Source organism: Neocloeon triangulifer, unplaced genomic scaffold (assembly GCF_031216515.1).
Source record: "Neocloeon triangulifer isolate White Clay Creek 2 clone unplaced genomic scaffold, ASM3121651v1 ptg000014l, whole genome shotgun sequence".
NCBI lineage: Eukaryota > Metazoa > Arthropoda > Insecta > Ephemeroptera > Baetidae > Neocloeon > Neocloeon triangulifer.
In genome coordinates, this window is record NW_026775556.1 from 18,968,103 (window position 1) to 18,991,843 (window position 23,741).

A 23,741-nucleotide genomic window follows, 5' to 3' on the forward strand; every position below is an offset into this window, starting at 1 on the left:
GAAGTATTTCATGGCAGCCGTGTAGCCAAATTCAGAAATAAGAGCAAAATTGACTTATACCACAAAATTCGGGCTTTCTCATAATTGTTGAGAGTACGAGTTTTGTATAACCAAAATACATAAATTACAGAGTGTTTAAAAAATTTTGAATTAAACTCCGAAAATGTCAATTTTTATATGTTCAAATGAAAAAGAACCGGACTTTTTCTAATTGAGACAAATTTTCTTGAAAAAATCGTCATGGCTTTAAAATTACAAGATCAAATTTTTCGTAGCCAAATTTTTTTAAATAGGGAAACAGACAAAAGCTGGAGCTGATCCAGATACTTTTTTTTAATTTTTGTATCCCATTTTTTCCCCTTTTTGTCATTCCTTATGCTTCGATTTGGTGACATATATACAGAATGGCGTAGTAAATAAGTAAATAAGCAGGCCTGATTGAATTCAGCCGGGCCATCAAGTTGCCGGACGAAGCAAACTCTGGAGCCACAAAAGAGAGTTGCCTGCGGGCCCTTTATTTGCGAGAAAGTGCGGCCGTGGCGGATTCAATAAAAGTTGTTTTTGCGTGTTTCAGGCCAGCCGTACGTGCGACCGATGCCATCAATTTCTGCAGTCGCCGGCAAACGCCTGGAAATAAAATGCCCGGTCGCCGGCTACCCAATAGACACCATCATCTGGGAAAAGGGTGAGTCGTTTTTCCCCATTTCTATTTATTCCAATCTGCTTCGCTCAATATGCGCGCCGTTCCAAAGCTACAGTCCCAACCGCCGAGCAGGAAAATCTGTCGTCTGAAAACTGTAAATCTCCGCGAGCGCGAGAGAGAAGAATGAAAGGAAAAAAGTTCGAGACATGTGCCAATGACGAATGGGCGCGCGTATCGACACGAAAATAATAAATCTATCTGAGATATTGCTTTCTGATGGCGACAACTCATTCCTCGGTGGCAATAATGGTCGGTTTGTTATTTTTGCGCGGGAAAAAGCAATCTCTTGTGTTTCATTTTTGCCACCGTCGAGAATCGGACAGATCATTAATTTTGGCGCGAATCTGTGGTGTTATAAAGCTGTGCCACTAAAAACGCCGCCCACATTATTAATTGAGGTTTGCAATGGAAAAAATTGCTTTCGGTTCACTTTTGCAACTAACTACAATTTCTTCCTTTTCACTTTAAAGTCAATCCTTCTAGCCAAAAGTTTCAATTTCAGAAACAGTTTCATTTATCAGTTGCTGATTAGTGTTTTTGAGGAAATTGAAAACTGACAATTCAAGTATTTATCACTTTAAGGAATCAGCGACATATAAATTTTGTAAAGCTAGTTTGCTAGACGGAGCACACCTTTTAAACTGCGCCGTTCTATTGAATCAAATTGAACTCCTGCAAGATCAGAGCGGCACAGAAAAAGAAACCCAAATCTACAGGATTGCTTGATGAGTGAATGAATATCTGAGAGCTCAATATATTCGGACATATAAAAAATAATTGAGTTCAAAACAGTGATCATGATATTTTTTCTGGTTTTATTATTTTAGAAAAAACATTATTTTCTGGCTATGGTCGACTATCATAATTCATAAGCTTTGAATTAGTTAATATAACAAAAACAATCTCTTATTTTTAAAGTTCTTTTGCCTTAATTTAGTTTTAACTGAAAGGAAATAGAAAATATTACAATGAAATAAATGAAAAATAAATGACGTCTGTAATTAAGCAATAAAAAAACATCACCGCTCGTAAATAATGGCAGCAGCTCTCATTTGAGACACATTGAGCACAGGAATTATTCATTAATTGTTTTTGTTTGTTGGTTCAAATGCCAAAGTATAAGCATTGAAGAAAATAATTTTTAGTGAATAGGGAAACATTGACTTGTTATGAAAAAGGTAGCGCCACTAGCAAAGATTCCAATTGTTAAAGCAAAAAAAATATCACATAAAATATTAAACGAAAAGTCATTTTTAATGAAATCATTTTTGTAGTTCAGTTTACAATCATTATTATTGCAATTTATATTTAAATATTTCATCAACCTGATAATTTAAGTGAAGTTAACAGCGTATTTTCTATTTTAAGCGTATTACGAACTTTTAGTTTTCACTAATATTACGTGATGTACCCTACAGAATGCATTGAACAAAGATAAATATGTTCAATTTAAATAAATAAGAACTCCAATTTGAATACCTTATTTATTGAAGTTTAAAAATAAAAATTAATAAAATAAAAATAAAATTTAAATAAATTTCATGCTGTAAATTATTTAATATTTTTTAAATATAAATAAATAAATGCGGAAATTATGAAGAATAACAATATTAAAAAATATTTATATTCAAGTAATTTATAATTATTATAATTATGTTTTTACAAGTGCATAATTATTGCAACTTGTTGACTAATTTTTTGATATTTAATCATGTGACTAAACGAATTAAGTTTAGACCAATACACCAGTTAAAAAGAGCAAAGAGCTGATATTTTGCTCCCTGCTGACAATCTCACTTGGCCAATTGAAACAAAATGCAAACGCTGCGTCCGATCTAGGCTGGCGCCGCCAGGGCAAAAAGCTTCGACGTCGTCACGTCACCACAGAGATTTCCGCCCGCTCTCGTCTCGACGACGTCGCTATTTGTATTATTCACAGGCAATGAAGAGCCAAAGTGAAACTGTCATCGCTTCTCCGTCTTCTTCTTCTCTCGCCCGCGACTCATTGTGTCATTCGAGACTGGAGCAATTTTTTACCCCCTTCCTTCCTTCCGTTCGCACCGACACAACAATGAATAACCTCTTTCGGAACAAAGTCGTCGTCGCCATCGAATAGCAGCAGACCGCGCTTTTTGTCCTCTCTGGATTCGTTGCTTGTCGCCTCGCATCTCGTCAGGAATGCAGGGACAACACTTTGGAAAATATCACGAGTCACTTTGATTAATTTCTCTCAGCGAATACTGAAAAATTGCCAAATAATTCATATGAAATGTGTTTTAAATTATTCTTTACTGAACGTTATAAATATCATTTGATCAATTATCTGTACTCTTTTTTTTTCATTAGAAAAGATTTAAAATGTCCGTCAATTTTGCTCCACTTAAATTATTAAATATTTGACTTAATAATGTTTATATTGTTAAATATTTTCTGGTGAAATTGATGAATTCAGAAGAAGAAATAAATCTCTATTTAACCCATTGTACTAAATAAATTTTAAACTTTCAACTTTCTTAAGTATAATTTTTAATATTTTTATGATTTGGGCAGAGATTGCCACGAGGTACACCAATCCAATAAATTTTTTCGTAACTAAATATGGATTAATTTATTAATGATAATTAATTGATTTTTTTCTTTGTGATAGCCGAATTTAATTATGTCAGTCAATTCCCAAGATCAATTAAAAGAGATTGCTCTCGGTTCATTATGCAATTAAGACGCATTAAAACTTTTCCGTGCCACCATTGTGGTTTTAAACGGTGGAGAGTGATTGTCATGCGGACGAAAAAGAGACTCCAGATCGCTTGAGATTATCCCTTAATGGTGGCCAAATTATCCTCATCAGCGCCCTGAAATCTCTTTTTGCAGAGTGCATACTTTTTAATGGGCTCGAGAGGGTGCTTTCGGTGAGATTTAACTAATTCGTTCCTCCCCTCGTCTTGCAAGTGCATTTTATTGTTTTTCCACCCCTGTGGTCGCAGACAAGCAACTTTCTCCGAATCTCTCGTAAATTGATCTTGAGCAAAGAGGTTTTTCAATAATTAAAACGGCGGGGTTTCGCAGTCAATTAATGCCTAAAACTTTTGCTAATTGAGGGTGTTTTGTTTTTAACTAATTAAGCAAGTGATTAACAAACTCGTTGAAGGGGCAACCGTGATGAAAGATTTCCCGAAAACTTTGGTGAAATTCATTTTAAAATAAATTTTGAAGTGTCTAAAACAATGAAATCTTTAAAAAAAAAGATCTGAAAGCTATTTAAAATCGCGTAAAATGCTGAAATATAAAATTTAGTTTACCTTGTGTAAGTGTAAATCGAGTTTTGAAATTTTGCAATTGCTCTTGGCCACGTCAGAAATTACTGCGGCCATTTTGGAAGCATTCGAAATTCGCGGAATTGCTCAATATCTGGCCCAAGAGGAGTTGTGGCCCTCTCAAGTAATTAGCGCGGTCGGTAATTAGCCTGGGCGTAATTAACTGTTGGTTCGTATGTGGGCCTCGGCACGGCTGTTTGCAGAAGTAGAATGCAGCGGCTTATTGGCTTTGCTCGAGCTTCGCAGGCACAATCGATATGCTCATAATTAATAACTATGCAGGGCACACACACGCCGGACTCTCTGTGCGTCCGACAGAGCAATTTGCGGCCTCAATCACGGGCATACACTCTGTAGTTATTATACAGTGCTAATCAAACTAATGCTTTCTGAGTGGCGCATTTGAATTATTGGGGCGTTTTGCGTGCCGGCCGACATGCAAATTTCACGATAGATCAACGCACGTGGATGGTATTAATTGACAAACACTCATCATCGTCGACACATAATGGAGTTCCGGAAAGTCTTATGCTGGTATAACCAAGCCTGGTTCTGTGTTAACGACCTAGTTTGGTAATATTGCATATTTCAATTGAACAGAAATGTGCCAACGTATAAGAAAATTCGGTGAAACTTATTTATATCTCCATCAATCTCCAAAATTCTTAAGTTTTTCTCTTTAAAGGTTTTCAGCAAACAATTTTTTTTGTCCTATCCTAATCGTTAGTCACAAAAGTTATGAAAAAAATATAGAACAATAATTTATAAAAGAACACTTATTAATTAATTATATTCCTAGGTGCATAAAGAATGTTAAATATTATTCTGAATAACGAAGGTCAATTCAGGACTTAAAAAATGAGAGGGAATTCAAATGTAAAATCAAAACCATATCTAGAACTTTTTTCGAGCACTAAAAAAATACTGCAACAACACCATTGTTGAAAAAATCTATTTCTTATAATTGGCCATGTGCGTTTCTTCCTTAATTGGATTGTAAAAAATAAAAATTTTGTTTATTTTTCTAATTTGCTAAATTTTCAGGATTGCTTGATAGTCAAAACAATTCTTAACAACAATTGTGGGAAAAATTCCAATATTAGCCTTCCAATAACCCCAAATATTGGCTTCTTGACTTAGAAGCCAGTACAGAACTTTATATTGAAAACAGAAAGCAATTTAGGAGGGGGGAAGGTTTTTAGTCGGACAAAAACATTCAAAATCAAAAAGGATTCTGCCGCGCACTGCCGTGAACTGCACATACAATTATTTATTTTTATTTTAGAATATTGTAAGTAGTGCAGTTTTCAACGCAAGTTGAAAACCTGAACTGAAATATGTCCTGAAGGGTTTCGGTGTAACAATACAATTTATCACATCCTTTCATCTGAAATTGAAATTCTAACAGGTGACGATGCCCTTTCTCTCCTCCCCTGGTAGCAGTAGCTTGAAACAAAGAGATAAAATGCAGGTAGACCGAACGAGACACAACGGAATAAATAAAAGCATAAGCAAAACGCCTGCTGCGCGACAATAAAAGCTGCAAATCCCGCGCGCCATTCCGATGATTTAGTTTGGAATTACGGCGGTGCGAGCCGAGAGAACTGCTTTAGAGCAGCCGTGCAATAATAATTCCAGCAGCCGGGATGGAGAAAATAGCTCATAAAAGCGCGAATAAATCACACCCGCCGTGTTTTATTTTATCTGGTCGGCGACAGAAGCGAATTCAAAGGCTGGCTGGTGATGAGCCTTTATTATCGAGCACGCCTGAAGAGCGTAATGCGTGAGAGCGACGACCTAAGGCAGCGAGAGTGAACCTTTAATGAAGTTACCAAGGACCCCTTAATGAGGTTAGTGAGCCGCACTGGCCCTTCGCTGAAGCAAGCTGGCCATCAAAATGCCTGCTGGACGACAGTAAAAGCGCCCCTAACCGCAGCTTGAAGCCATCCATGGATGTAAAATAGGCTGAAATTCTTAAAAAAAAATCGTTTTGTATAGAGTTGGGGAAAGGGACAAATGAGATGATGTTTCAAAAAGGTTTCAGCAGATTTTTATACTTTTTTTTTCAGGAATTCAATTACTTTTGTTGTTCAGCCAATTTTTTTCACACAATCATTGATGATTCCAACCAAAACCATTGATTTTAAATTCTGAAAATTTACTGGAAAATAAACAGAAAATGCTTAACTTCAAAACTTACATTTTAACTTTCCAAATGTTTTACGTACAATTTAAACTTACTCTTGTGTTCGTAACTTTTTTTCTAAGTCGCTAAAGATCCTAAAAATTTTGGCAAAGAAAATACAGAGTTTTGGACATTCATTGCCCTTTTACTTAAAATTTTAATTATAAATTCCTTTTTTAACTAAATATCATGATTCATACCTTAATTAAGATTTTATCATTAGGCTTCCAACTCTGGTGAAGTTGAAAAAATTGTTTTTTTTTTGTTTCCTCCGAGCTTGGTATGCTTCTTCAAAATTCATTGTAAATATTTATAATCTTAATTATTTTAAGGAATATGGAATTTAAAAAAATACTGAACAATAATTAAATTAAAGTTGAAAAACAACCGTAATGAAATCAACTCTAGAAACATCGGCTCCAGGTGCACAGAGCTCTTTTAAAAGTCACCAACGTCGCGTGTGTTTCCTTATCGCGGAACAATGTGCTCACCAGCTAGAGAAAATTCGCTCTCGCGTCGGAAATTTGCGTTCTGTGTATTTATTCGCGCACATGCACGAACGCGTTCTCGTGCGCAAATTTACATTATTTGTTTGTTGCTGCAAAGTGCACGTCGTAAATAAATCGCCGTTTCTCTCTGGAAAGTCTGAAACTCGGGTTTCATTTCGCCCTCGGCAGTAGTTGCAGTTGCACACCACAGTGCACCCTTTCAGCCGCGCGCATTACTTCTCGCCGGCAAACTGCACCGAGGGCACCAGTTGGTTATTTAGCTCGGCGCAGCCCTGCTGTGTGTTATGCAACACGTCACGCAAATGCAAATTCACCTCGGTGCATCAGATGCGACGTGAGGGGCATTTCCAGGGCAGCGGTTTGTTTATTTCAGGCGATTTGCACGCGGCGCTCGACCCATGGCACGGTTGAGGTCGCTCGCTTGCAAATGCTGTCGCCAAGGTGTATCGCCTGCCCAGATTTATTTATGCTTCATTTCACTACATACACCAGAGTGGGTTTCATCGGTTTTCCAACTGACTTACGAATCAGAATTTAAATTTACTTAGCACTGGACAAGATGAGTTCAGGCTAAAAATAATGAAGATTTTTTTAAAAAAAATTAAATTAAAATTTAATAATTTAAGCAAGAAAATAAATCATGCTTGGTATTTTTGCACATTTATGGAATTTTTCCTTTTATTGTTAATTTTTTTAAATTATAAATTAATATATATATTTTAAATTCATTTCCAATCTTTCCATTATTATAGCTATAATATTCAGATTTAAGTTGTTAATAAAATTAAAGGTAGCAATAAAGACAATAAAAATATAACTTCTACGTGGCTTATGAATACATTATTAAAGATGATTAAACAATGATTCCTTTAGCATCACAGCTTTGTCTGCTTTATATCTATTGTACTTGTCCTTAAATATTCTACAAATCTAAAAAAGAATGTTATTTAACATTGCATTAACAAAAATATTTTCAGTTATTTATTAAATATTGCAAATTTTGTACAAAGTGTTTTTATTCGAAATTAGAATTTTTATCTATTCTCCTGTTGATGGATTACAAAAAAAAAAACGTGCACTACTGTCTTAATTAAACTATTATAATTTCAAGATTAACAGCAAAAATCAAATAATTTGCTCTAAAATTTCCTTTTGGTTCTGATTGCAGATGATGTGAGACTTCCGACCAACATCCGTCAAAAAGTGACCAACGGTTCCCTCATCATTGAAAACGTGCAGCGAAATTTGGACTCGGGCTCCTACATGTGTTTGGCGAAGAACAAGCAGAACTACTCGTCACAGAGGTCCGTCGACATCAGAGTACTAGGTAGGATTTTTTCCAATTTTTTCTCACCGAAGTAAAAAAACGATCAGCGTCGCTCTAATCACGTTTAATAATTAGCCTGTTATTTCATCTCGCAGGGTTGCAAACAGCCAATTGCACTTTTCCATTAACTCTGCTTTTGACTTTTCAGCCAATTATTCGCAGATAACAAAGTTAATTTGCATCGGGCGTCAGCAGCAGCAGCACCGGACATTTTGCTTTTTGTTGCTTTCACGGCAGCGACACTTTAAATAAAAGCAGTCATCTGCACGCGCTTTTGAAAAAAAAGGGATTCGCGTGGATGTTTTGCCATTTATCAGCGGTGAGAGCTTTTATATTTCCATTCGCAATAACAAGCCGCTATCTGCTAGGTGGAATTGCGAATTTTTGCACCGAGAGCTTTATCAGAAAAACAACACAATACAAAAAATACTAATCCAACACTCTGTTGCTTTTTGCCGGGAAAAAAATGTACATCTCTTCAATATTTATCCAGACGGCACTCCCTTGGGTTCCGAGTGGGATTACTTGGATTTTAATGTTTTCTTTGAAGGACTGTTGGTGTTTTTGTTTTGCCGGTGGCGGCCGCCGGCGAGATTTGCGCTCGCCAAAACTGATAATGCTTTTGGATTTTGCGTTTTGCGCGTCCTGTTGCGGATGATGATTTTGTTGAAATGAGCGAGGCGAAATGAATGTTTTGAAAATGGCAAAATTCATTCTATTGTCTTTGTGAGAGATTAAACTGAACAGCGGCACGATTTAATATCGCTTCTGAAAACTCTGCCCACGGCAAAATAATCCGAAATAATAATTTGAAATTTTGCTGTTGCGAGTGAGCGAACACAGAACTCGTTGACGAATTAATTATATACAAAGTTAGAATGTCGCTTATTTGCAACGAAATCAATTTCATTTCTTGATAATTTCTTATTGTTAGTGCCAAAATAACTAATGATTGAAAATCGTCTCTGAATGCCACAATGCTAAAAATCTGCAGTGGAAGGAATTGTTAAATATTTTTAATTATAACCTGCAAACTGTTGCAACAAAATTTTTAAGTAGTTTGGAAAAAAATGCTTTAAAAAAATTAACGGATATTTAAAAAAAAAATTGTTAATTATTAAAAGCAATTTATTAATGTAACATAAAATTAATAATGATCTATGTATCATAAGGCTTGAATTTCTGCAGCAGATTATTATAATAAACAAAATATATAAAAGACAAGGCGTCCTGATAATAATCAAATTAATCAACGTTTAAAAAGTTATCTTATTAATCAGTCATTATGTTATTATATTAAGATTAAAATTATAATTTCGAAATTAACGCAACACTCGCTCAAATTCAATCACTAATATTTTGCCAAAATTGCTAGAAATTGTGAATCTTTTTAATTATTTAATTAATTAATTTGCTTTACAGAAAAAAATTTTGTGAACATTTCATCATTTGTTAAGTTGAAATAGTTGGTTTGCTTTGTCAGACAAAATAAAATAAGCAAATTGACATGGAAACTGATTTATCAATTTGAATACGGGGAGCCAGATTGAATTTGAATATATTCGTGTGTTTGGCAAAGTAATTAACATTCGAGTGCGTTCACAAAACGTCCTCGTGTCAGTCGGCAGTTCCACTATTATTTCGTTTCACTTTACAGCTTTCGGATTTAAATCAATTTGTTTCGCTCTCTTGTGTCCTCGCGCATTGTTTGCGCAAGCCCTAATTTATTCAAATGTATTCGATCACATCAACACACAGCTGAAGCGCGGGCATAATTTGCATATTTTGCCGCTCGACGAGAGAGCACCCCCGTTTGAATGAATTATTTCCCAGCTGAGTTTTATTTGCTGGTTTATCGGTGATAAATTTAGACTTTTTTACTGCCTCATTTCCCAAGAAAGGAGGAGAAAAAAATGAGAACCGCTTATGGCTTTTGATTCAAAATTTTCTGCAGCCGCGTTTTATTTTTCGATTGATTTTCATTCCAACCATTCATATTAATTAAAAAGCGCATTCAATTTGTACATCGACAGCCACTGGAATTAATCACCGAAATGAGCCAGGGTGGCTTTATGAAAACCAGCCTTTGTGCGCCACCGATCAAAAGCCCGCCGGTTGAAATCGACGTGAACCGGATTTTGAGTGGCGAGAGTGTGTGTACTTTTTTCACGCTGGTTTGATCGAAATAATCGGCAGCGTTCAAACCATATGACCGCATATCCATGACTGCCCTTGATGTATACTTCGCTATCAACCAAAGTGCTTAATTAATTTTTTTGATAAATTACAATCATTAATGGTCAAATTTAATTGTATTTCCTAATTGTAATACACAAAAATTAATTAAATATTAAATTAAAGCACAATATTAAAAATTTTATTTGATATTATTTAACCTAAAATTTATCAATTTTATAATTATTTTTATTTCAAATTTAAAAATATTTATTTCAGTTGGATTTTATTTAAAAGTTAATAATTCCCTATTGAAGTATTTACGCAAATATTTTTCTCTTTTACAAAAAGACTTGTTATTAAAAGATTATATTATTGTTGCTCGTAATATTTGGTATTGAAAGACTAACTATCTATTAAATCTACGAGCTTCATGGTTATCTGTTTGTCATTTTGATTATAATAATAAATTTGCTAATTGCTTTTGAAAATGTGGTAAATTTTAAATTAGTACATTTTAAATTAGTACAAAAGTCAATATCTTCCTTAAAAAAAATGCCATAATGTGCGTCAGAATTTGTCAAATGCTAATTAAATCTACAAAATGATAAACATAAAACACTGAATTGAGTAAATTTAAATTTAGATGAAGTACATAACAATCAACAGTTTCCTCTAAAAATCCTTAAAGTTAAAAAAAAAAACTGAACCTCTTAATCACTCTTAATGAGCGAAAAACTATTTGTACATTTTAGTCTGCCCAAAAAATTTAATAAATGATGGAACGATCTTCTGTCTCCGTTGTGTTTTCAATTATTTTTTTTTAATTTTTTTTAAATACTTTCTAAGGAAATGCTTCATGTAAATCAGATAATTTCAAATAATATTAAAATGCCGCAGCTTCACTTGTCATGGATGTCATTATTATTAATCTTGACAACGGACTCTGAATGTGTCCTCGGTTGAGCGGCGTTTCCTTGATGTACATGGCAATAATAAATTGTTCTTGAGGCATGAAATTATCATCGTGCTCTCGCAGTCAAAGGATTATTATCGGCGTGTTCTGCACGTCCGCTGCTCCTCGGAATCAAAAGGTCTCTTTGCCCACCAACTTTGTGCGCCAACCTATCCGCAGAAATGAACGTTGAACATGCATGTCTGTACAGACATATTCTCTCATTGCACGCGCTTATCAGGGATGCTGCTGAACGGTTGTAATCCGCCTGCGAGCACAGAGAGAACTGCAGACGAGCAAAATACGTATCTCGCAGTCATCTGGACCGAAAGCACAAAGTGAACGAGCAACGTTTGAATTCATTTAATTGCTGGGAGATAAGCCTAGAGACGCGTTACAATTCAATTGCAGATTTCCTAATGGCTTTCGCGCCTGTAGGAGAAAAGAAAAATGCGTTAAATGTTTGCTCACGGAAAACAAGTGTTTTTTTTTTTTTTTTAATTTTTATATATAAATGTCATAATTTAATTAAATATGATTTGTGTTAAATTCCAATAAAGGGCGCAATTAAACACCAATCTAGCATAATTGCAGATGATGAAAAAGATTTTTTGAGCACCGATTTCGTATTTGAAATTTGAAATCCGAAGAAAATAATAACATGTCCTGTTCATGAACCCAATAAAATTACTTTGAATAAACAAGAGGTGGTAAAACTGAAATTCACTGATTGAAAAAAAATGATTCTTAAAATCAATTAAAACCCACAATATTTAAGATTTAAACTAACTGAAACCTACTTAAAAAGGAAGTTCTACTATTTTAAAAATTAGCAATTTGATTGAAGACGTACTTATCACTTTACAGATTTTATGAGGTTACATTTTTAGTGATTTTTAGCAAGATCTTTTGTAAAGTTTTTGCACCTTATATAAGTAGTAAACTGTTTGTAAAAATTATAATAATTAAAACTCTTTTTAAATACAATAGGCAATGTAAAATTATTTTAATGAAATAGAAACCACTAGATTAATCAATTGTAATTTTTGGCCAGATTTTAATTATTTTCTCTTTCTGCAAAAAATTTGCAAATAATCTACTCAACAATAACCACTCAAGCTAAATTTCATATATTATGAATGAAACATTGTCCATCATCATCAGCAATTTCAGCGAAATTCTATCAAATTCTATCTCATTAGTACCCCAGAACCCTGCTGATAATTTCCCAATTACCGGAAACGGCATTAGCCCTTGATGTCCGGAACCCTCTCTTGTAAGGGCGCAACGCTTAATTTGAGCATCACAAAGCAGTGTCTCCACCACTTAATATCAGAATTCAATCAATCCCGAATCGCACCGAGTTCAAACAAAGCACCCCATGATGTATTAATTCACCAACTTAAACGAAAGTTGGCGATTGGCCGAGACTGGCGTCGGCAAACACGCCGGCCGAAATAATTTAATTTGGAGGGTCAGCAAAGGTCCGATCTTTCACATTATCCCGGCGAGTCCATTATTCCCAGGACGTGGCAATGAGCACGCCATTCAAACACGCGCAGATCATATTTCTGTTTGGCCTCTCTTTTTGCCACCCTCACCATGCGTGCCCTACGTGACATGCACGCGCAATTCGGTCGACCTGCCGGACAGTCTCCTGGTGTTTGCGGAACGCACACACACGATACACGCAGCCGGTAATTAATCCCTCGCCCGTGGCGCTCTCCATCTTGCTCGAAAAGCAACCCTCCCCGCCGAGAGAGAGAATTGGATTCTGCTCTCTTTACCCAATCCCTGCTGCTTTCCTCAAACGGACCGAGGGTGACTTGTTAAAAATTAAAGCGAGCACGAAAACACACCGACAAAGGAATGGGAAAAAAGGGTGGGATGAAAGGGATCGCACTAATTTGGCCTTTCAGATTGCGCGGCTCTTTCAACTTTTAATTGCAATTTTTACAGTCACCTGTCCAAAGAGTCAATTTCGCGAGGAGTTAGTCACTTAAAAATACACTAACATGAAGGTGAAAATGTTTTTATAAAATTAAGTTTGCAATGATAATTATTGAATAAGCTTCAATAATTAAGAAAAACAGTATCTTAGTATTTTTTCTAAGGCATGAATTTAGCCTGAAACAGTCATTTTAAGAAGAAAGCCTATTTTTTTTAATATTTTATAAAAAAAAAGTCACCGTTTTTCGGCTCTAGCTCGTCGAGTAGGATTAATTTGGAATTACTTTTGCTTCCAAATTGGCCCTTAGAGTTTTATTAAGTTGTTTATGATTTGTAATGACACACAAGGAACTTTAATTCATTAATGATCTCTTTTTTTTCTTAAAAATAATCGTTTGATTTAAGTTCCTTAAGAAATTTGAAATTACTTTTTTTAAACGTTATATCAACTGATAAGGAGAAAAAAACGCAAAGTGAGCATAAAAATCTCAAAAACATTCTAAAATTTCTAAAAAAAAAAAAAAAAAAAAAAAAAAAAAAAAAAAAACTCCGAATGGTCCAGGAATTTTAAATAAAGTAAAAAAATAGTCTTGATTTGTAAAGGCTAAAATATATTTTTTTGTATAATATTACAAAATTAAATCTCGTTAAGTTGCAAATTTTGAAGCAGATCAATGAAGCAATTTGCAGGGATCCATTGCCAGAATGAATTTGCTAGTGAATTAAAGGATACTTTTTTCATCGAGTCCAAGGATAACTTCATAATTATAAATTAATATTTCCACAGTCTTGATTTTAAAATTACGTTACATAAATAATAGAAAAAATGAGATAATTCAACTTTCGTTTTTATTTTCAAAATCTTGAATTTTTAGCATTTCCTCTGCAAAGACTAGACCGCATTTTCCAATATCGAGGGTGTATTGAAAAAAACTTCAGGCTACACCCATCTGTACATAACATACATTTTTATCCTGCTTTCGATGAATCGATGGCGCTTCCCTCTCGCAGACCGCCGCCTCCACTAGCACATCAAAGCCAAGTAAATTACACGTGCGCGTCTTTTTACGATACACGTCCCGACGGCAATTCGGCGGCGGAGGCACGCAGAAGGCGCCATTAGCGTATATCAACTCAAATCCGATTGTCTTAAAACTCGGCCGGTCCCGGCAGATGCTGCTCGGGCTGTAAATTATTCAGCAGCCACAGCTGAGCCGCAACGTTTCTATCGGCCAACGTTCCCCTTTCACATCATGTTAGAGAAAAATTGATGAAATAAAATTTTTATCAACTTTATCCGCATATCTTGGAGCAATGGATTCTGTTTATTTTTCTTCTTCTACATTTGTGGTGAAAAAGTGGCGGTGTTGTGCGGGTGGCATACGCTGAGCGTCAGGGGCCAAAGATTACACCGCCCGCGGCCGAAAGGGATGAGTCGGCGGTGCAAGTGGTGGTGAACGCTTGAGCACGTTCGCGCAGCCGAGTGCTGCACCCACGGCCATATAAGCCAAACCTGCCCGACCATTTTTATCCCCGCGTTCTGCCAAAATGATGAAGCAGAACCGCGCGCGCCTGATGAACTCGCTCGCCCGCCCGCCTCTGCAGCCCCTAGGGTGGGATTCGTCGCAAAAGTGCGAGAGAAGAGCACCCCCCAGGGCTGAATGACGGTATAGACACCCTATTTTGCGAAAAACTCTGCGAAAGACGAGACAAATTTATGAAAATCTGCAAAAAAAAAAAAATAGAAAAATCAAAAGAAATTAAAATTTACTCAGATATATAAACACGATAAACGTTCAATTGTATTTTTCTCAATTTTTTTATTTTTGAACTCATCTGTTTTCATCCAATAATCAATTGAATTGATTTTAACCAAAATAATAATAAATATTTTTACGGTTAAATAAATATTTTCCATCGTTAAATTCTGGGTTATTTTAGACGATATTGGCACAAGGTAATTATGATAATCTATAAATCTCTAGCGCTTAAAACGTTTCGATTAATATGATTTGCTGAATTTGTTATTAAATAAGAAATTTATTCACACTTTATATAAGCATTCTATTTAAAATTAGTAATAATGACTCTCTAATGTTAACATAACAACAAACCAAATTGCTTAATAGTTTTAAATAAGTTCAGTTAAATAAATTTATTTAGAAATTTTATAATAATTACTTTAAAACAATATATAATAAGTTGTTTTTTTTTTTTTTATATTTTAGAGGTTTTAATCGTTTCCACTGAATAATCCAATTAAAATAAAATTAGATATTCTATATATATCCAAACTTTTTATTATAAATTGTTGCGAGTTAATTGCGAAATTGCTTGAAATTAACAGAAATACTATTATTTCCTTTCATTGGTTTGTCCTGTGATTGCTAATGTGAACAAAATTATTAATTTTTATTAAGAACTGAAAATAAAAATAAAATAAGATTAAATCAAATATAAATCTTGACTCAAAATGTTTTCATTTCAACCAATTTCCTACAAAATTGTTCAAAAGTGTAGCAGAAAATATCCCAAGATATTTTTACTTTTTTGTTGACTTGACAGCAGCCCGCAATGTTGGATGTTCGCACTCAGGGGCGCCGTAAATTATCCTCTCAGGGGCAGAATTGAGCGTCGGTCCTTAAAAGCACGAGAGGCCGACAATTTCAACCGCACAAATAGGACCAAAATTAAATAAGCCGGCGCGCGAGAGGAGCAGAGGGCGGGCGACAATGCAGAGCAAACCTCTCCACTGTGAATAATCTCTCGAGTTTATCGAATTTGGTGGCGCGAAAGTGGAGCGACAGAGTGCAATATTTATTTCGCCGGCGTCAGCAGGAAATTGCTTTTGCGTGTGGAGTATCAAATTTTTCTTTATGCTTTTCACGCTGGAGCGGAAAAAAAGCGCGGCGAAATAAAATTCGCACCACTCGGAATTCGGACCAATTTTTTGTTCGCAGTCCTCTTTTTCATCATCATTAGATTAGAACCGAAATTGGGGGCTTTAATGAAACCCGGCCGAGTAATTTTGCGCCATTAATTCGCAAATTTACGATTGCCTAGCTTTTTCCCCCAGCCCTCTCAGCGTGTTACTTATTTTTTTCCGGAGCAGCAAAGTCAAAAAAGCTCATTAAACTGGAGCCGTTACTCATTTCAACGGGTGGGCCAAGTGCTTTATAGCCTGGCTGCCCTTAATAATCTACCCGGCACGCCCGCCCAGAGCGGAAAAATGCTGTTAATTTTCATCCAAAAAACGCGCATGCCGACAGTTACAAATTTCCACGTGGACGCAATTTCGCTGCTGAAATTCTTTTGAACTTTGCTGCACACATTTTTTTTTGTCCGTCATAAATTCCAAAGAGTGGATTTAATTTAAAAACAAAATGGATTTTGCAACTCTTTATCCTCACTGCCAATGGAACTTTGACTACACCCAAGTCTGTTTCGCTGTCAGACGCACTCTCGAATTATTTCCTCTTTCCGGCACAGTTGGAAAATAATAAAAAGGCGCTTTAAAAAAGTCTGCTTTCCTTTCTTGTCCGTCGATTCCGACAGAATTGTTCTCTAAATTACTTGTCTCGGACAGACCCGTCGGCTTTGACTTATTGTTCGGCAGTAATTCCATGGCTTTATTGAGAAGAAAAAATAATCTTTTTTTTTCCACCTCGAGCAAAAGATCTCAAACAATTTAATTTCTCCGGCTCCCTCTGCGTCCGACTTTCTTTTCTTTTTGTCTTTCCAATTTTTCACTGCCGCAATTCCGGACTATTAGCAGCTCGGTCGGCCGAAAAGATCTAAATTTATCAAGCTGCGTTAGCGCGGTGGGTGTCTTATCTGGCGGCCTTTTTGCCCCTCTGCGTCCCATAAAGTCCAGTTATTTTTGGCACCACGCGGCTGCATTTTGCCAGCCAGGAAAATTTATCTCTCGGCCTCCGATATTGCTGACGGTGGTTGGTGACAAAGCAGGGATCTGCATCTGCACTTTCCGCCACCGTCCACTTCATAATCCAGGTCAGCAGTGAAATATTGTGACTAAAAGGTGAAAGCGAGAATGGGATCAATAGTTGGCCCCAAGTTTATACTAATAAAATAAAGTTGACAATTGTAAGTTGCGATTTAAATGTTTAATATAGTTTGAAAAATGTTCATAAATATATAATCTACCAAATATTGTTTAATAAAAAAAAATTTAACCGCATATTTTTAGTTTGAAAATGTAATTTCTTATTATTAATATTTGATATTTTATTTTATTTTACGTTTATAATATATTTTAAATTAATATTTTAAATCTCTTATTCATTGATTCAAAGTTTTTTGCTAGAGTTTTGATATCAACTATAAATTTCTTTATTTACTGTTGAACATGGTCATCTCTCAATGCACAAGCGATTATTCTCAATTCTCTATTCTAGCCATGGACTTTTGCGTTTTTAATCATAAGATTCGTGATTGTTATTATTCTCACCAGGATTTTAAAATGATTTCATTTGTTGATAAATAATTTTTTTTTAATTATTACCACATCTGCATAAATTTATCTATGAATCGTTTTAAATTTGTTAGAACATCTTGATATGGGCCTCTGTGATATATGAATAAATTTAATATCATTTGCAACTATTATGACATACTAACACAACCGTGTTTTCTCCTATCAAAATAAATTGTAATTATAGAGAGAAATAATTAAATTGTTAAAATATCATAAAAATTAAGAGAACATCAAAATATTCCAGGAAAAGCATTCGGAGAAAAATTTAAATATACACAATTAAAAAAAAAAAATCGTCAGTTTTTGAAAAACAAAAATTTAAATATATATTTATTTAAAATCACTCATTCAATCATTCAAACAGACAACATTTTTTACTTACAATTAATTTTTCCCAGTCGTTTTACTTGAAATTGTTCTCCATTTTTTTATTCTTTTTTTTTTGTTACTTATTGAAAAATATCGGAATCTTAAAATCAGACAAAGTCATTGCATTGCCAGTCTTTGTGAAAGTTAAATTCCATAGACTCTTGTCCGCAAACACTTAATTTCGAATCAAGCAAGAGAAACTGCTGCACGAGGTCTCTCGCAAATTGTACATTGAAAGGGGATGATCGAAGTTAAATTATCCGGCGCCACCGAAAACTAATTCGAAATAAATCACCAACGCCGGAGCGAGGGAGGGAGGGTTGCCTAGATATATAGGTTTGCAGTGAAAATCAAATTCGCACGCGGAATGAAAAAAGAGCGGCGTACTCGCGTGCTGTGTGTTCGCGTTCGTGCACTTGCAACAGCTGCGAAGCGCAAAAACCGATGATCATTTATCTGTCGCAATAAATTCGCTTTCGCACTCAACAAGCAGCCGAAACTAATTTCCTGCGAGTGCTTTCAGAGAAAGAGAGACGCTTTGCAATAATTTACGCGGCGTGTATCGATGATAGCAATAATAATACGGCACGGCGGCGGTCTCGCGTAATTACAGTTGATCAAAAATGCGGCAACCAACAGCAATAATTTTCGTTCATTTCAGCAGCAGATGGCGCCTCGCGAGTAATTATAATCACAATACACATTCGGCGCGGCATTGTGTGCTGCAGACAGCTCTCTCTAGCAATTAAATTTGCATTTTTTTGCGCGTCGGGACAAATTACAATGCTCGCCTAGTGTTGGCCTCTCACGTCTAATTACAGGATTTATTTTTCACCCGATTATTATTTCCGCGCCACCACCATTAATTTATTTCAATTTTGGTGGTGCAAATGCAAACACCAATGCCGATTGACGAGCTCCAATTCGGCCGACGGACGTCATTGGTTATTATTGTTTCATGACCGCACACACGCTATTTTTTTCCAGCTGACCTCCGAAGTGCGGCGGGCGAGCTGTTCACCGGATATTTCCTGCGGCTTGTTTACGTTGCACGCTCAATTGATATCATTGAAACAATAAACCTGATTAATTAATTTAATATGTTTATATGTTACGTGAATTCAAAATAATCAAACGGGAACATTTTTTTTATTTTAATAGTGAAATGTTATTATTCCAATTTTACAATTGCAATCATCAATTCTCAATTCTCGCCTTGAGCTGAAAATGGTTTTAATTTTCAATCCTCTGCATTTCAATGTGTTTGTATCTCACCATAACTATGTTCTAATTTAAATTTAAAGTTTCCAAATTTTGAACTTTACACTTTCAGAAGTACAAAATAAATTATATTTGTCAATAGAAAATGATTTTTAAGGATCAATATTTAATTTATAATGTCTCAAATAAAGAAGGTTTTATGCTAAAAGTCGTAGTAGAAAAAATTTGATAGTTCTTATGATGATTTTATTTCAATTTTCAATAAATACGGCAGTTTCATTTACATGCAAATATTTGCCTTCATATCATAAAAGAAAAAAGTTGGTAAAAAGATCTGCTTGAATTTTTTATTGAAAATGCTCGAACTATTAAAAAAGTCTAGAAATTTAAAATAAAGTTACAAAATCTCATTATTTGAAAATTCAAAAATTTGTTAACTTTTAGTTCAAATTCAAAAAGAAATTTCACAATTTCAAAAGATACATTGTTTTAATTATATTATTTTGAGCAAATTAAATGTGTCTGTATTTTACCCAGAAAGTGCTTTTAGAGAGCAAGATGGTTATAAAAATAAATTAATTATTTTGTTAAATCTATTATGTAAGAACAATATTTTTGATATTTTTTTTAATTTTGCATCATATTCTGCAAAGTTTTTCACTAACTTTCCATCATTTTCAGAGGAAATTATCACAAAATAATATTCCGTTGTCTCAATTTTCGCCATTACAAAAGTGACTAATAAAATTTCTGCACCTTTTTCACCAATTTGCACATTGGCAGTGCCCCCGAAAATCACGCCGTTCTCCTTTGGTCGCGACCTGAACGTGGGCGAACGCACGAGCATCCAGTGCGTGGTGGTCACCGGCGACCTGCCGCTGACCTTCACGTGGCTCAAGGATGGCGTCGTGCTGGCGGTCGGCGCCGCCGGCGCCGAACTGCGCGACGTGTCCGTTCGTCAGTACGACGACTTCACGTCGGCCCTGTCCATCGGCAGCATTTCGCAGGCGCACGGCGGCAACTTCACGTGCCGCGTGGCCAACGACGCGGCCATCGTCGCCCACACGGCGCGCCTCCACGTCAACGGTACCGTCCGCAGACTTGTGCGGAGCCGCTGGACCTTTTTGCTTACACTTTGTACAGATTGAACAGGAGCGAATTGGTTTAATTTCGTTTGATTTACACAATGCTGACTGAATCACAAAAATAAAATTTGCGTCTGATTAATATATCTAAAAAAAAATTGCGGCTCTAAAAAAGTTCTAATAACAAGTGAATTGACTGTTTGTGATTAAAAAAAAATATTATCTATTTTTATAACTTTATGTTTTTACATTAAAAATAATTAATTAAATAATTGTTCCAAAAAAATTGATAAAAAAAAATAAAAACTTTTAATTTTGGTCTTATTAGAACAGCAAAAAAATATAATGAAAAAAATTTCATTTCACAAGCGTTACCATAAATTTTACTTAAAAGAAAGTTAAAAAACAAAATTTGATGCATAAAAGAACAGTCAATTTACTTCCTTTCATTTAATTAATTTTAATTCCAAAATTGAATAATATATTATAAGTATAAGAAAAACTGAATGGATTTAAATGTACTTGATGGAAGGCAGGTCGCACCTGCGGGAGTGAGGCTCGGATGATCTCTCTGTGTGGAAACAAGCGGTGTGATGTTTTTGCCTGACTCTCTAATTTCAGTCCCTCCCCGGGTGTCCCCATTTTATTTTGACGCGGCGAGCGAAGGGCTGCGCACACAGGTCATGTGCACCACCAGCCAGGGCGACCAGCCCTTTGTCTTCTCGTGGCTCAAGGACGGTCGGGCGCTGCAGCCCGGCGACGGCCTCGAGGTCATTCAGTTCACCTCGTTCTCCAGCATCCTGACCATCGACAGCGTCCGGGCTCACCACTCCGGCAACTACTCGTGCCAGGTGCAGAACGCGGCGGCCACGGTCGAGCACACGGCCGCCCTCTCGGTCACCGGTACAGTATCCACCTCTAAAAACGCACCTTTGCCCTTCACGCTGCCTGCTGCTCGATTTTTATCACGCATGATTCCTTTCTCGATGTGTAGGCAATTTTTCGCTGCAGAAAATAGTCCACAGCACTTTTGAGATGGTGTCTTTTTGTGTAGAGTTTTCAAGCATGAAGCTGTCATTTTTAAATTTTTGAGCGTTTACAAATATACAAACTAAATTATACTTGGAGGATTTAATTGGAAAATAATTATAATGATTTTTCATAACTTTTTACTTAACTTTTTTGCAAAAAAAGAAAACATTAATTTGTTAATTATCAGTTGTTTGTACCTTATCAAATTTAAATATTTTATTTTAAAATCTGATTTTTTTCTATTGAACTAACTTCACTGTTGGTCATTGAGATTTCAATTATCGATTGTTTAATTTTTTAATATACATGGGAGACTTTTATTGAAATAGAATTCCAAATAAGACACTTTCACTTTTAAAATCCACCAAAATTTTATTTTTCAGATTAAATTTTTGAAAATTATACTTAAACCCACACCCCTAATTAACAAAATTACCAAACTGTTAGTTCAACGTTTATTCATAATTTCATTTCTAAACAAAATTCCTTTGATTAAAGCTACTTTTAAAGTTATAAGCTTCTGGAATAAGTAATATAATTTTAGCTACAAATGCTAGCATTTGATAAAAAAAAAAAAACAATGATAGTTGAAAAGAAGCGATTCCTAAAGTATTAATATACATGGGAGACTTTTATTGAAATAGAATTCCAAATAAGACACTTTCACTTTTAAAATCCACCAAAATTTTATTTTTCAGATTAAATTTTTGAAAATTATACTTAAACCCACACCCCTAATTAAGAGATAATTTAAAAAAATAAATTCCTATCAATGTATTGATATAATTATTTATGAAAAAATAATAAGATTTCATTCATTGTGTTTGTGTGAATAAGAAAAATGTGAACAAATTACAGTACTTTTTAGAGATAAAAATGACAAAATACAAAATGTACAAGAACTGAACACAATAAAAGCATATTTTCATTTTCTCCTGTTCTCCTTATCAAAAAATTATTAAAAAGGAAAATGTAACTTTCTAATTTATTCCTCTTTTTCTAGAATTCATGAATTCATTTGAAATCCTCATGGCCATTCAACTCATTTAAGAAAACTTGCGATTTTTAACCATCTATTTAATACGTCAAGTTGATTTCTTGAGCATAAGCATTGCTCATATTTTTAAACCCTCTTCAATCTTAAGACTCTCTTCATAATACCAAATTTTGACCCCTTTATACCAAAATTTTGAGTAGACAGAGATTCCTCAAATGTTTTCGTTTGTCATAATTATTCGCTCTTTATGTTTTAACCCTTTGAAAAATTTCTCAACTTATCCTTCGCATAATACCTACATTTTACACACTTTTTCCTCCAAACCAAAAATTAAATCCAAAAGTCGATTTACATTTTTTATAGAAATCGACAGCGACTTTTTGAATTTTGTCTAGTTGGAAATAAGCTCTGGACCGCTTCATGTATGGATGTACATAAACCACACACTTCAACCATCTATCAGTCTGAACAATTCAAAAATTTAAATATACCCCTTCACTCACCCAGTTGCTTTCAATGTGCATAAATATAGATTTAAATTATATAAATCTGCACCCACTCTTGTCAGTAGCAGCGGTAGTTTACTCCATAAGATTTAGACTCATATTATAAGGACACGACACTCTCTCTCGAAACACGTCCAATCTGTAAAGCAGGCAACTCCACCAACAACCGAGAGGTACAGTACACAATTAGACACGAAATTAATTCAATTTTATATTTTATTATTCCATAATAGACACGTAAATAAATACTTTGGTAAATTCTCCACCTAAAAGTAAATTCCAGACACACAACACACTGATTGAGTTATTGAATAAAAAATTTAAAATTAAATTTTTTAAATATTTTAACGGTGGAAAGCATAAATAATATTTATTTTGTGTCTATGAGTGCGTAAAGAAGGTTGCCTTTTCCCAAATCAAAAGCCAGCCTTCTTTTGCCAAATTATTTATTCTAAATCTTTTTCAGAACCTACAAAAACATCCTACGCCCTTTTACCTTAAAAAGAACATCACACAAAATATTTTATATATATAAATAATAAAAAAATCTGTAAATATGAGATACGAAAATAATCAGCACTTTTGTACATATTTGAAAATGTGTTTGACTTTTAGGCTCGATGCGAAGAAAGTAAATTAGACGCTCACTCTTGCAGGTCTTGCTATTCAATATGAGAAACATTGTTACCTACTTTTGATTAGGCTTTTACTGTAGATGTGTGACAGCTATTTGGTGTTTTCACTCTGATGATTGGAGTACAGTTTGGACTCACTCTCGCACAATTTGTGTTACAAATTATATACTTATCGATACCGACCAAGCTGAAAATAGTCACGATTTGGTGTGTGTTGATTTGTGAAATCAACCTATACAGAAAAAAAATATAATATACATAGCTTCTGACCGTATTGCTAGAA

At 34.9% G+C, this 23,741-nt stretch overlaps 1 protein-coding gene across 13 annotated transcripts in view; it reads left to right on the forward strand.

Annotated features, from left to right (window-relative positions):
- LOC132200125 (cell adhesion molecule Dscam2-like) overlaps window positions 1-23,741 on the forward strand; it is a 137,053-nt gene that overhangs the window by 104,826 nt on the left and 8,486 nt on the right. For 10 of the 13 annotated variants that reach the window (XR_009442148.1, XM_059625339.1, XM_059625343.1 and 7 more), the window contains exons 10-12: window positions 575-685; window positions 7,880-8,038; window positions 19,987-20,289. Coding sequence is in view for 12 of the 13 variants with exons in the window: in XM_059625339.1 (XP_059481322.1) it covers window positions 575-685; window positions 7,880-8,038; window positions 19,987-20,289 (573 nt within the window). In the remaining variant the exon portion in view is untranslated. Of the gene's footprint in view, window positions 1-574; window positions 686-7,879; window positions 8,039-19,986; window positions 20,290-20,909; window positions 21,192-23,741 lie in introns of all 13 variants that reach the window. The other 3 variants (XM_059625341.1, XM_059625342.1, XM_059625349.1) reach the window with 2 other exon arrangements.